The 15179-nt window shown below is 38.5% G+C and overlaps 1 protein-coding gene across 1 annotated transcript in view; it reads right to left on the bottom strand.

The window, feature by feature from the left end:
* Nucleotides 1-3784: 3784 nt before the first annotated feature.
* Nucleotides 3785-15179, bottom strand: part of DHX29 (DExH-box helicase 29) — a 52137-nt gene continuing 40742 nt past the window's right edge. Inside the window, 5 exon segments of the mRNA XM_047759849.1 lie at nucleotides 3785-4075; nucleotides 7419-7515; nucleotides 8968-9099; nucleotides 10251-10553; nucleotides 14774-14867. Of these exon segments, the coding sequence (XP_047615805.1) occupies nucleotides 4020-4075; nucleotides 7419-7515; nucleotides 8968-9099; nucleotides 10251-10553; nucleotides 14774-14867 (682 nt within the window). The 3' untranslated portion in view covers nucleotides 3785-4019.

Here is a 15179-nt window from a genome sequence, read left to right as displayed (position 1 = left end):
AAAGGCAAAAAGACAAAAAAAAAAAGAAAAAAGAAAAAAAGGCTATTCCTTGTATTTTAAAATGTCTTATGGGTAAGATTGATTTAGTGAGAAGTAGGCATTTTTCTGTACCTCCACCAGGATTCAACAACTCCTTACCTGAAGAGCATGCCTTTTCTCAGATGACTGTCTGCTTATTTTTATTTTTATTTTTTTGCCACTGTGTATTAAGGGCACCTTTTGGCTTTTCCCAGTAACCGGAGAACCTGGCCTGGTCTCCATTTTTTTCCTGCATCCACACTGATGATCCAACATGCTGGTTATATTGTTCCTGGACCTACCTTCAGTGTTTCTTATTTATATTTTCCTTTCCACCAGCAGGGAAACCCTTTAGGTTTATTTATTGTTAGAACAACTGCATCTCAGATTTTAAATTATGAAATTCTCTTCCTTAATTAGTTTCTTTACCTGTTACTTAAAATGAATTTGGGATTAGATTCTGACCTCTAATCCCTCAGCCTCTCCCTGTTTCCTTGGTTCCCTATATTCTTCTTTAGTCCTTTGTTGGGCTCTCTCCAATGCTAAATTAACCTCACTCTCTGGTAGTTATTGCTGTTTTCTCTGCAAATCAATGAGGGTCTTTCCTATCCTAAACTATCTCACTCTTCAACCTCTTATATAAGATTTCTCTGTTTTTCACTGCATTTGTAAAGAGCATTCTTTACTTGGTACCTCACTTTTTAGTTTGTATTCATTCCCTAATGATGCGTTGTGACTGTAGAGGGGGGAGTTTTAACATAGCAGGCCTGAGGTTGCTATCTTTAGATGGGCCTGGCTGCAAGGGTTGGTTCTTTGCTGGAGCCTGGGAACTTGGCTTTTGAAAAGTTCCTTGCTTTTCAGATAACACTTGTGCCTGCTTGGGGCACTGAATGCCTGCTTTTCTTCCAGAAGGCTGGAATTTTGATAGTTATAGTTTTTGTCTTTGTGCCTGTGACCAGCTCCCAGTAAAATCCTGGGGCCCCGAGTCTCAATTGGGCTTCCCTGGGCAGAAACATTGCATAACATGTTGGAAGCTTGTGCGTAGATTCCTCCAGACTCCACATGATGGGTCTTTTCCCCTTGTTGATCCTGTGAAATCTTTCTCTACAATAAACTATTGCCTCTGAATCCTGCAATTTCTTCTAGCAAATCACTGAATGTGTAGGTGGCCGTGGGACCGCTTAGAGTCCTTCCTTGTCACCCTTAATTCAAACTGCTCTCTAAAGGTTCATCTTTAGAAGTCTTGTCTTAGTTCAGAACATCTGTTGACAACACTCTTGTTTCCAGAAACTCTCCTTCCTGGACTTCTGTAAGAATGCCCTACCCTGCCCCTTCTCACACCTCATTCATCTTCAGCGGTCATTATGAATGCCCCTAAGTGCCAGGCATTTGGCTCAATATATAATAGCTAGTGAAAACAGTCATGGTGCAGCATATGGTCCAATGGGAGAAGACAAAAAGCAGATGGTACCTTCTGAGTAAAGTTCTTGTGTATGAGTGATTAAAAGCAGAGGTGAACTTCAGAAGTGTGGTCAGTGAGGAAGTCAGTAGGGTGTCTGGAGATATAGCAAAGAAGTAGGATAAAGTCTGTTTGGTAAAGAACCAGAACAGCAGAGAACAGCATGTGTAAATGTTTAAAAAGTCACTTGGCATCCTCTGGGATTCAAAAGGAGCACTGTGTGGCTGGAGCATTGTGAGAAGTGGAGAGGAGGCTGGAGGGCGGTGAGGTCCCCGATCACTTGGAGCTCTGTAGGCATGTTTAACATTTCATATTAAGGGCAGCAGGAGGCTAGTGAAGGGTTTAATCAGCCAAGCAACAGGTATCTTTTTAAAAGATCATTCTTACGGGTTGTAGAGAGAATGGATTAGAGAGGGATAAGAAACGGAGAGCCTAGTTTGGAGATTACTAGTGATGTAGGTGAAAGATGATGGTGACGTTGGTCTGAGTGATGGCTGAGGAGATGGAGTGAATGGACTTTGAAATATGGTGTTCTGCAAGATTTTGACCTCACATATCTTCTATCTGCTCTTTCCTTTGGTGATTATCTTCATTCCCATATCTTTAACCTCTGTGTGAAAGACTCTAACTCTATGACCCTAATCCTGATGTGAGCCACTGTTTCACATTTTCAAAGGAATGGTTACATTTCAGAAATCTAAATGGTTCCAGAGCCACAATGCTTTGCTCCTTACTATCAGTGTGATCTTGGACCAGTTATTTTACTTCCTCTTGCTATGTTTCTTCTTCTATACAATGGAAATAATGCATTACCTACCTCATAGGATTGTAATGAAGATTAAAGGAGTCCATACACAAACATTTTGACACTGGCTTGCACAAAGTAATCTTTCAACTTTAGCAAGATTCTACAGTTTCTCTGTCCCTGTATGTCATGAGTTCAACTGCCTCCAGCACCCAATCTAGCTCTTTCACTTAACATTTCCATTTCTATTAAATGGCACTAGTCAATGGCCACACCACCCTGAATACCCAATTTCATCTATCAATGGCACTAGCTAGAGATTCCAAACTGCACTCATATTTGACCCTTTGTGTCAATTCCCTTATCACACTGCAAGTAGAAACCTAAAATGAGAGATCGCTTTATTTTCTACTTTCATTTGCACATAATGTGAAAGTTATAGCTTCTTTTATTCATTCATCAACAAAGGCAGCTGACCCTTGGAAAACACGGCTTTGAACCGTGTGGGTCTACTTATACAAAGATTTTTTTCAGTATATATATATTGAAAAATTTTTTAAGATTTGCAACAATTAAAAACCTTGCAGATTAACCATGTAGCCTAGAAATATAAAAAAAATTAAAAAGGTATGTCACAAATGTGTAAAATATATGTTAGATATACATATACAAAATATAAGTCAATCAGCTATTTATGTTATTGGTAAGGCTTCTGGCCAACAGCAGGCTATTAGTAGTAAGTTTTGGGTAGGCCAAAAGTTACACATAGATTTTCAGCTGTGTGGAGGGTCAGTACCCTCAAGGCCTGTGTTGTTTTGTGTTCACTGAGTACTTACTATCAGAGTCAAGCAATTGGACTGTGTTCCTACTCATTTCTAATCTTTTGTCCTTCAGATAGAATTTTTGCCATTTGAATTTTTGCCATTTTTTGAATACAAAAAACTGTATTTGTTGTGAGCCACACGGGAAGTCCTACAAAAAACTGTATTTGAAGGTCCTCAACAATCTTGACAGGAAACGAAGGAAAGTTCCTCTAAATAATCAAAATGAAGTTTCAGAGATCTTCAGTAAATGAAACAAATGAAATGAGTGAAGAATATTTAAGCATGCTTTACTATCTCAAGGTTATTGACCTTACTACTCTAACTATGGGTACAAAAAGGTTTCAAGAGCAGTGACATCAAAGCTTATGACTAAGGAAAATGGTGCAGGCTGTTTATCCAGGTTTGACAGCAGCATTAGCCATTTCTGCTTATCCTCCGAGACTATGCCTTTGTGCTTAATGAATGTTCCTGTAGGTGGTCTATTAATACTGAGTACCTTATTTGGGTTTTGACTTTGAGTGTCAAATATTAAATAACTGACTTCTGAAGTTGGTCCTCTTCATGGAAATTTAATTAAAACTGGTTTTGGAGCACATTCTCCTCTGGGTCAAGAAGGTCTAAACTCTCCAGACATCAAGGACTGAGAGATGAGGTGAGTACACAGGGAATCACAACACTGAGTTAAAGATAGAACAGTCACAGGGCTTAGCCATAGGACACATAAGGGTATATACAAAATGGATGATACCAAAGAATTTATTGTAAATGTAGTGGCAAGTACACTGAGAATAATTATCATTAAAAAGAATTAGAAAATTACACGTTTAAAGTATGTGCTTTTTTCCACCACCTTTAAGTTATGGCTAGTACCATTTTAAGTACTGAAATACTTAATGCGATGGTCCAATTTCACATAATTTCATGACTCTGTCTTCATCTTAATTTTTAAACCACTTGACCATGAATTTCAGTTTCAATTAGTATTCTCTGTTTTTATCAATTCTGTAATGATCTGTAGAATCTTGTCATCTGGATGGAAAAAAAAAACAATGAATAAATTAATCACTGACTAATATTCCAACATATACACATGTAAATAGGTATACCTCATTAGAAGAGGTATTCTTTTAAATTAGAATGCAGAATTAATACCAGAGTATTCGCTATAAAATAGAGATGCCTCCATAGTATAATTCGTTACCCTACAAATATTATTTTTGTTTTTTTAAGGCTGTACCTGTGGCATATGGAGGTTCCCAGGCTAGGGATCGAATTGGAACTGCAGCTGCCAGCCTACACTCTAGCCACGTTAAATCTGAGCCGCGTCTCTGACCTACACCACAGCCCATGGCAATGGCTGATCCTTAACCCACTGAACAAGGCCAGGGATCGAACCTGCGTCCTCGTGGATACTAGCTGGGTTCGTTACTGATGAGACATGATGGACACTCCTTACAAATATTATTTTGATTATCATTCTAATTATAGCATACCTGCTTTGACAAAAAGTAGGCAAAGGCCCGAAGAAATGATGTGATATACCTGTTACTCTTTTATAAGGAATTATTTCTTTAAAAATTCTTTTAAGACAAGAAGTCTGGCTCAGATATACTAAAGCCTTTTTAACTCTTCCATGTACTTCAGAATGTGTGAGGATTCCTATAGTATGGGCAAAGAATAAGGAACTGTGTATCATTTTCTCCATGTTTAGCACAAAGGAAACTTTTAACATGGATGTGCTCTTGAAGAGGTGTCAATGGCAAAGTGACAGACCTATCTACACAGCAAAGGAATCAGACATCAATTAATCTAACAAATAGGGCAACAGAGGATATGTTATGTGCTAGAAGTTTTAACAGCTGCTTCTACAGTTTCTCCGACAGTATGACTTCCTAAGAACTCACAAGTACTTTCTGGATGGTTGTAATTATCAGGGCTCCACACTGAAATTCTGTGTTTTATTAGACACTTCAATAAGAGAATGCTCTGTGGTTCAATGATTGCAATGGGGATTACTGATAACTAAGCCTATGGCCTGACACCAAGTTTTCTGGAGTCTATAGTGACCTTTAAAAAAAAAGGGTTGGGGGAAGAAAGATCACTTGTTGCAAAGGGGATATGGCAGGTTTAGAAAGAACCTCACAATTTTTAGTTTGAGGAAGAGCAGAGTAAAGGAAAGCACAAGAGCAATTTCAGTGTTTTTTTTTTTTTTTTCCAAAAGTTTGGGGTTCTGTCCCAACTTTTCTTTTTTTTTTTTTGCCTTTTTGCTATTTCTTTGGGCCGCTCCTGTGGCACATGGAGGTTCCCAGGCTAGGGGTCTAATCGGAGCTGTAGCCGCCGGCCAACACCAGAGCCACAGCAACACGGGATCCAAGCCGCGTCTGCAACCTACACCACAGCTCACGGCAACGCCGGATCGTCAACCCACTGAGCAAGGGCAGGGACCGAACCCGCAACCTCATGGTTCCTAGTCAGATTCGTTAACCACTGTGCCACGACGGGAACTCCCCCAACTTTTCTTATTATAAAGTCCAGAAAGAGAGAGGACTCTAATATTCTTTATCCTCCCACCTATGTCAAAAATACATGCTTCATCTAAGGGCAAGTTCTGCTTTCTTTCTCTTTGTTTTGGCTATGCCTGTGGCATGTGGAAGTTCCTGGGCCAGAGAGTGAACCCACGCCACAGCAGCTACCTGCTGAAGCAGTGACAGTGCTGGATCTTTAACCCACTGAGGCATCATGGAACGCCTCTGCTTTCTCTTTTATGGCAAAGAGAAACACTGAAATCATTTTAACTTTTTTTTTTTTTTAATTTAAAAGTTGTAGTTCAACTTGTTCTTTATATAATTCCTTCTAAGGCTGAATTGTAATTACTGAATTCCACAAGAAGAGCCTATATCTCTTAATTAAGACCCCATCAAAGTTTCCAGCATTACAGGAAAATTGATACAGTTTAATGCTATTCATTCACCTTTAGTTATGCAAATAAACATGGCTTATGAGTCTTCAGGGTAGTAGCACTGAACCACTAGCTTCCCAAATTACACAACTATGAGAATTAACTGGGACACTTGTTAAATATAATCATATTGAACCTACTGATCAATTCTTTTTTTTTATTTTTTTATTTTTTTGTTGTTGTTGTTGCTATTTCTTGGGCCGCTCCCGCGGCATATGGAGGTTCCCAGGCTAGGGGTTGAATCGGAGCTGCAGCCACCGGCCTACGCCAGAGCCACAGCAACGCGGGATCCGAGCCGCGTCTGCAACCTACACAACAGCTCACGGCAACAATGGATCGTTAACCCACTGAGCAAGGGCAGGGACCGAACCCGCAACCTCATGGTTCCTAGTCGGATTCGTTAACCACTGCGCCACGACGGGAACTCCCACTGATCAATTCTTAACACCATTAAAAGAAGGAAAACCAAACTGATGTGATGCAATGGGAAGATTATATAGTACCAACAAAAAAATTCTTTTCCTAAAAACTTGATTCTTATCAAGTCTTTAGATATAACTACCAATCTGCAGGAAATACAAGGAACAGAGAAACACATTAAATTAAAGCATGAAGATGCAACCACTTAAATCCTAAATATGAGAAATTCTACCAGAAAAATCTAGTTTATTAAAAATAAATTGCATTTGAAAATGAGGATCACAGTAGAGAGCTATTATAGATTAAAAGAGATTAAAATAACAACATGGCCATAGGCCTCTCCCCACAGAGGAAATTCAGGATGCCTGGAGTAGGTCTTTGGACTCTGTATTTTTACTTATTTTTTTTTTATGGGGCCACAGGTGTGTCATATGGAAGTTCCTAGGCTAGGGGTGGAAACAGAGCTGCAGCTGCTGGCCTACGCCACAGCCACAGCCACAGCAATGCCAGATCCAAGCTGCATCTGAGAACCACACCACAGCTCATGGCAGCGCCAGATCCTTAACCCACTAAGCGAGGCCAGGGATTGAATCCACATCCTCATGGAAGGATGATGTACTTATTTTATACAGACTAACAGCTCTGCATTTATGAGAATGGTAGAGAAAACATTCTGGGAAACTCACAGAATATCCTTCTTTCTAATTTTTTATAATAACTATATCACTAGTTTACTAATATGCTAATAACTAGCAAAATTTACAAATACTCAGTTTTATCAGCCTTTCTCTGTGACATGGCCATAAGTTTGGAAGTAAAGCTTAGAAGAGGAAGGAATAAACTAAAAGAATGTTAAGAATTGTCTATGGGTCTGATGGAATTCACCATAAAATAATTTTTAATCACATGGAACTTAAGACTTTAATGAATTATAGAGTATGCCAGTGTTTAAAAGTGTACTATTTTCTAGCAACTTTATAATCAAACACTTACTTTCAAGGGACATCTTAGGATTTTCAAGTTTTTTCCTTAAAACAGAATCAATGAGAACTCTTAGCTGCTTGAAAATGACAGCTATTTTTACAGGTGCCTGTTGAGAGAAGATGACAAATTAGAAAAATTTAATCCCAGGGAGTGTGAATGTGTTTAAATAATATCAATGTAAGCATAAATACCTTACTATGTGCTTTAGCATTTTAAGAAAAATATAAGCAAACTACTTCCTGTAGCTAAGATATGCAAATTTCAATTTCCCTATTAAATACTTATAAATTTGATCTTTCCAAAATAAAGCAACCATTATTTCAACTTTTTAAAATGGAATTTTAAAAAACAGCTTTATTGAGGTATAACTTAGAGATCGTAAAAATTTACTCACTGTGGTAAATTTAAAGTTGTGCAGTCATCACCACAATCCAGTTATAAACACTTCTCCCACTTCAGCCTCTTTATGAGAACTGCATGTATTTTTTTTTTGTCTTTTGTCTTTTGAGGGCCGCACCTGCGGCATATGGAGAATTCCAGGCTAGGGGTCGAATTGCAGCTGTTGCTGCCGGCCTACACCACAGTCACAGCAACGCCAGATCCGAGCCGTGTCTGCGACCTAAACCACAGCTCATGGCAACGCTAGATCATTAACACACTGAGCGAGCCCAGGGATCAAACCCCACAACCTCATGGTTCCTAGTTGGGTTTGTTTCCACTGAGCCACAATGGGAACTCCTGTATGTATTTTTAAGTTGCCTTTAAAATTTACATTTCCAGTCTTAGACAAACAACTATCATGATATATCACACAGAACGTATTAGATTTGCTTAAACTGGTCAGTGTTGTTGATGAGTTACTAGGATAAATGTATTGCTGGTAGCACTCATTGGTCTAATTTTTCTAGAGAATTTGACAATATGCATTAAAAGCTATGAATCTGTGTCTTTGGTTTAAATCTTGCTCTACCGTGAACAATCAAAGTAACCTAGGTTAGTTATTTAACTTCTCACTGAGCTTAAGTGCCTTGTTTATAGAAAGGAAACTATACAAATTATCTAACAAGATTATGAGGGAATTAAATTTGGGTTAATCCATGTAAAGTTAACTACTGAAGTACACAACACATGGCAAGTTATAATTGTTACTGACAATGAATGCAATCTGTAATTGCAACATAATCTGATTTTCAAATTTAATGGATTTAAAACCATACAGGCAAGATGAAATAAGGAAGTCTTCTATTTTGAGTCAAATTATAGGAATTATGCAAATTCTATTTTTTTTTTTTTCCTGCTTTTTAGGGCCACAGCATATGGAGGTTCCCAGGCTAGGGGTCGAATTGGAGCTGTAGCCACTGGTCTACACCACAGCTCACAGCAATGCTGGATCCTTAACCCACTGAGCAAGGCCAGGGATCGAACCTGTGTCCTCATGGATCCTAGTCAGATTTGTTTTCTCTGAGCCACGAGGGGAACTCCTAATAGAAAGTCTACCTCAAATGGTACTGGAAGTAAAAATTTTAATGAAACCAAAATGATTAGTTGTAGCATGTACCTGAAAGTAGATCCAGCCATCAATAGAGAGAAGACGTTCTCGGTGTTGAACTTCTATATCACCACCAAAAAGTAAAACTGAAAAAGGGGTTATCAGGGTAGTTTCCCTCAAATATACTCGGGCATACCTTATCTGCATAAAAATGAGAGAGAAAAGAATTCATTTATCTGTTTCCTGTAAGCATTTTCTATAATTTTCTAAATGTTTTGTAAAGCTACATGTCTACATTCTCTTTTTTTCCTTTTCCTTTTTTTGGCTGCCCTGCGGCAGATGGAGTTCCCTGGCCAGGGATGAGATCGAAGCCGCAGTTGCGACCTCTACTGCAGCTGTTGCTACACTGGAACCTTTAAACCACTGTGGCAGGCCAGGGATCGAACCTGCATCTTGGTGCTGCAGAGACACTGCCAATCCCACTGTGCCACAGTGAGAATTCCTTACTCTTTTATATGCATAATTCGTCAGTTTTATAATAACCGCAATTACCACCTGTGCATTTATACTATTAAAAGGATTTGAAACATTAATTGTAGGGCTGAATTATCTTGAACAAATGAAACTAAGAACAAGCAATTTTATAATGCTAATGCTATTAGTGCAAAAATAAAATTATGATTAAGTTTCAAAGCATCTGGTTTCTAGGCCAATGTTTAGTGCTGGTCAATAGTCAAAAATTTGTTATGTTTTTTATATTTAAGTTTGATGATATTCTGGGAGTTGTTCGAGCCAGTGCTTGAAATTGTGGAAATTATCTTGAACATAAATGAAACTAAGAACCAGCAATTTTATAATGCTAATGCTGTTAATTAGTGCAAAAATAAAATTATGATTAAGTTTCAAAGCATTCGGCTTCTAGGCCAGTGTTCAGTGCTGGTCATTAGTCAGAAATTTGTTATGTTTTGTATTTAAGTTTGATGATACAGTGGGAGTTATTCAAGCTAGTTCTTGAAATTGTGGATCCTTGTTAATTTAATGAGCTGTGATTCAAAAAGTTGACTGTTTTAATCATAATCTACAAATATTTGCTATTACATTATCTTAGGTTGCACTATGACTTAAACTGTTACCACATCATATATAGTTCAATCCCATCCTACATCTCCTATATTTGGAAATGTGGGAAAAAGACATGTTATATGGTTTTTTTTGAGAAACCATGTACATCTTGATTTCAAATATGAACAAAAATGAACACCTCAATTTAAGAACCAAATATAATACTTGTTCAGCATCCTAACTTCTAGAATAATGCCCTGAATGTTAGAATTTAAGAATGAGCACTTTACCTTCTCCTGGTATAGAAGCCATCCATGAGTTTGCAGATCTCGATTTACTGAGGATGGATGTACTTGTGCTTTGCCTTGGGCTGTCTCCACAATGCAAGCCAATTTTTCTGTAACATCAACTGATTTTGTATAAATTATCTTCCCCACGTTGTCATACAGTCCAGCAGTCAGTACAGCCTTAAGAAGGGCAATTTCTTGGAAGGAAAGGGTCTGTGAAGCTCTGTTTCCTTCTGAGCCATTAAAACTTGTGGGTGATGAAAATCCTGCTGCCTTAACCAACTTTATTAACTCCTGCTTTACATCCTAGATTGGTTTGTTAAAAAGAGAGAAGGTCATAATCAATTAAAATAGAGATGTTGCCAAACAACCTTGTAATTTATATTATTCTTTCCTATTAAAATTGACAGGATGCCAGAAAACTAAAAATATGATCATCACATGATCCAGCAATTCTGCTGCTGGGTATATATCCAAAAAATACAAAAACACTAATTTGAAAAGATACATGTACCTCAATGTTCATAGCAGCATTATAATGACTGCCAAGATATGGAAACAACCTAAGTGTCCATCAACAGATGAATGAGTAAAGATGTGGTATATACACACAATGGAATATTACTCAGCCATAAAAGAGAATGAAATTTTGCCATTTGCTATAACATGGATGGACTTGGAGGATATTATGCTTAGTGAAATAACTGAGAGAAAGACAAATACTGTATGATATCATTTATTTGTGGAATATAAAATAGGAGTTCCGGAGTTCCCGTTGTGGTGCAGTGGTTAACGAATCCAACTAGGAACCATGAGGTTGCGGGTTCGGTCCCTGCCCTTGCTCAGTGGGTTAAGGATCCGGCATTGCCGTGAGCTGTGGTGTAGGTTGCAGACGCAGCTCGGATCCTGTGTTGCTGAGGCTCTGGCGTAGGCCAGCGGCTACAGCTCCGATTCGACCGCTAGCCTGGGAACCTCCATATGCTGCAGGAGCAGCCCAAGAAATGGCAAAAAGACAAAAAAAAAAAAAAAAAAAGGAGTTCCCTGGTAGCCTAGCAGCTAAGGATCCAGCATTGTCACTGCTGTGGCACAGGTTCAGTCCCTGGCCTGGGAACTTCCACATGCCATAGGCATGGCGGAAAAAAAAAAAAAAAAGACTGTACATAGCAAAATGGAAATAGACTCACAGATATAGAGAACAAACTAGTGGTTACCAGTAGAGAAAGGGAAAGGGGCAAGATAGGAATATGGGATTAAGAGATACACATTAGTATGTATAAAACAGATAAGCAACTAGGATACAATGTACAGTACAGGGAATTACAGCCATTATTTTGTAATAACTTTTTTCTTTTTGGCTGTGCCTGTGGCATATGGAAGTTCCAGGGTGCACCACAGCAGTGACCAGAGCCAAAGAAGTGACAATGCCAGAACCTTAACCCTCTGTGCCAAAAGAGAACTCCTTTAATAACTTTTTTTTTCTTTCCTTCTTTAGGGCCACACCTGCAGCATATAGAGGTTCCCAGGCTAGTGGTCAAATTGGAGCTGTAGCTGCTAGCCTACACCACAGCCACAGCAACACGGGATCTGAGCCGCATCTGTGACCTATACCATAGGTCATGGCAACGACAGATCCGTACGTAACCCAATGAGCGAGGCCAGGGATCGAACCTGCAACCTCATGGTTACTAGACGGATTCGTTACTGTTACAAAGTTCACCACAATGGGAACTCCAGAGAACTGCTATAATAAGTTTTAATAGAGTAGAATCTATAAAAATACTGAATCACTATGCTGTACACCTGAAATGAATATAATATTATAAATAAACCATACTTCAATTTAAAAAGTGACAGAATGCCAAAATATTATTTAGTTAACTATAGCCCAAATTACATTTGGGAGGAAAAAAAATACTGGAAGGTTAAGGATTAAATGAAGTCATCTAATTCTGCTACTGCAAGACTTTAGATGTCATAAAATATAAGAATATATTTAAAGGAGTTCCCTCCATTCAGTGTTGGATTAAGTGTTGTCACTGCTGTGGCTCTGGTTTGACCCCTTGCCCAGGAACTTCCATATGCCATGTGCAGAGCCAGAAAAAATGTCTAAAATGTGAAAGCAATAAAAATGTGTGTAAATGCATTTTCATTCCTTAACTTCAGTAGTGTAGTTCTTCTTCTTTTTTTTTTTTTTTTTTTTTTGCTATTTCTTGGGCCGCTTCCGCGGCATATGGAGATTCCCAGGCTAGGGGTCTAATCGGAGCTGTAGCCACCAGTCTACGCCAGAGCCACAGCAATGCAGGATCCGAGCCAAGTCTGCAACCTACACTGCAGCTCACGGCAACGCCAGATCGTTAACCCACTGAGCAAGGGCAGGGACCAAACCTGCAACCTCATGGTTCCTAGTCGGATTTGTTAACCACTGCGCCACGACAGGAACTCCAGTAGTGTAGTTCTTCTTTCAACATTTTTACTCAGTAAGGATGGTCACATAGTGAACAACACTGAAGAATAATTATAGAGGACTGCAAGAACCTTATTATCCTAGGCTGCAGATCCTTAACCCAATGAGCGAGGCCAGGGATCGAACCTGTAACCTTTGTCTCTGGGAAACTCACCTTAATTTCCTAAAGAACTCTGACAAAATTTATAAACGGCAACAATCTAAATGTGTTGCCTAAAATCTTTTTCTACCTCTAGTAGTGCCAGTCAGCTAAAATACTGCAAGAAGGATAAGCATTTTTGAAAGTAAACGGATATAAGTTATTAAAAGGTGACAGTTATATTTAGGATTTCCTTTAGGTTTCTGGTTTGGGATTTAAGGGTCTTTAACTTCAAGACTTAAGAGACAGTTGCTGAAGAGATCTAAAAACCTTGCTGCCAGGTGAAGAAAAGGCTCATAGAAGGAAGGAGGTGGGAGGCAACTTGGAGACTGGGAGGAAGTGCAGTGGAAGCAAAGGAGTTCTCCAAATCTTGAACTCCAGACAGCTGGCCCAGAGGTGGCTGCTGCTTCAAGGACAAAGTTCATTCCACAGAGAGGAGTCCCTGCTGTCATCTCGGCAGTTATTTATTTTCTTTTTTTCTTTTAGGGCCACACTCATGGCATACGGAGCTTCCTAGGCTAGGCGCTAAAATGGAGCTGTACCTGCTGGCCTATGCCACAGCCACAGCAATGCAGGATCCAAGCTTCGTCTGCGACGTACACCACAGCTCAGGGCAACACCCAATCCTTAATCCACTGAGCTAGACCAGGGATCAAACCTGCATCCTCATGGATGCTAGTCAGATTCACTTATGCTTAGCCACAACAGGAACTCCACCACAGTTATTTTAAATTACCCAAAAAATGGGTCAAATTATATAAGAATAAAAATGTTTTTAAAATCTTTTAAACATGAGCATACAGGAGGGGAATTATGTGAGAGATATATTAAGCTTATTTGCTGAGTACTTTTTATATCATGTCTGCACTAAACACCATTTCCCTTTAAATGATGTGCTAAACTTAAGAGACATATCAACCAAATTCAATGTGTGGATCTTGTTTGGATCATAATTAGAACTAGCTGTAAACAACCCATTAATAAGATAATCAGGGATATTTAAATACTGTACATTGATGATATTAAGGAATTTTTTAAGGTATGATATTGTTAAAGAAAAAAAAGTTCTATGCTTCAGAGATATGTAACATTATGACATCTGGGATTAGCTTCAAAATAACCCAGAGAGCAGATAGTGGAGTAAGAGGAGTATAAATAAAACAAGATTGAACACATGTTGATAATTATGGAAGTGGGAAATGGGTACACAGGAGTTCATTATACTATTTTGTCTACTTTTATGTATGTTTGAAAATTCCCATAATAATGAAAAATAACAGTGGATTTTCAGAAAAAACTATAGAATATCATCATTTAGTCCCCCCCCTTTTTTTAAGGGCTGCACCTACAGCATATGGAAGTTCCCAGGCTAAGAGTTGAATTGGAGCTGCAGCTGGCGGCCTATGCCACAGCCACAGCAATGCCAGATCTGAGCCACATCTGCAATCCACACGGCAGCTTGTGGCAACACTGGATCCTTAACCCAGTGAGCGAGGCTAGGGATCAAACCCACATCTTCATGGATACCAGCTGGCTTCCTAACTCGCTAAGCCACAATGGGAACTCCTCAATTCCTTTTTTTAAAATGAGGAACTGAGGCTTAGACTAATTAACCTTCCCATGCCAAGCTGTTTAATAGACAACTATCCCAATTCCCAAGCTAGTGTTATTTCTGTGAAATCATGTCACATCTTTGATCATTTCCTAAGATATATTATGACTGTTAAATGTTATTTTGAATTATTGTGTAATACAGGTTACCTGCTGGGAGAAACAATGAAAAAAAATTATAAATTTATTAATTCATCAAATATTTATTAAACCTTTACTATGTGTCAGAAATCCTAGGCATTTCTTTTTCCAAAATAATCCCATTGGTCAACCCTATGACCCCGAAATTAAGATAGCTGTATTAAGACTTACCTCTAGGGTTAACAGTGATGTTCTATTAAGAAAGTTCCTCCGGCAATATGCTATTTCAGAACGATAGCCTCCTTCTTGCTGGGCTTTCTTCCATCTATGTAAGTAAAATGACCAAAGTTTAACATGTTTTCAAACTTTTTCAGAGGTACTAACCAAAGTAAGCTCATTTAAAGGGAAAGGTCAAGAAAAAAAAAAAAAGAGAAAAGGGTCTTGCTTGTTTTAGGAGCTAGCCAATTGTATATAAGAATTTCAACTACAATACAGATATTTTTTGTTTATGTATAACACTAAATTATTAACTTCAAATATAAGGTAGTACACATAAAGTACATTGTTCTTAAATTTTGGGGTTATAAAAATATGAATTTCTACAATTTAAACCTTGACAAATGAAGTATCTAAAAAT

The sequence above is a fragment of the Phacochoerus africanus genome, chromosome 1 (assembly GCF_016906955.1).
Source record: "Phacochoerus africanus isolate WHEZ1 chromosome 1, ROS_Pafr_v1, whole genome shotgun sequence".
NCBI lineage: Eukaryota > Metazoa > Chordata > Mammalia > Artiodactyla > Suidae > Phacochoerus > Phacochoerus africanus.
This window is presented reverse-complemented; position numbering and strand designations above follow the sequence as displayed.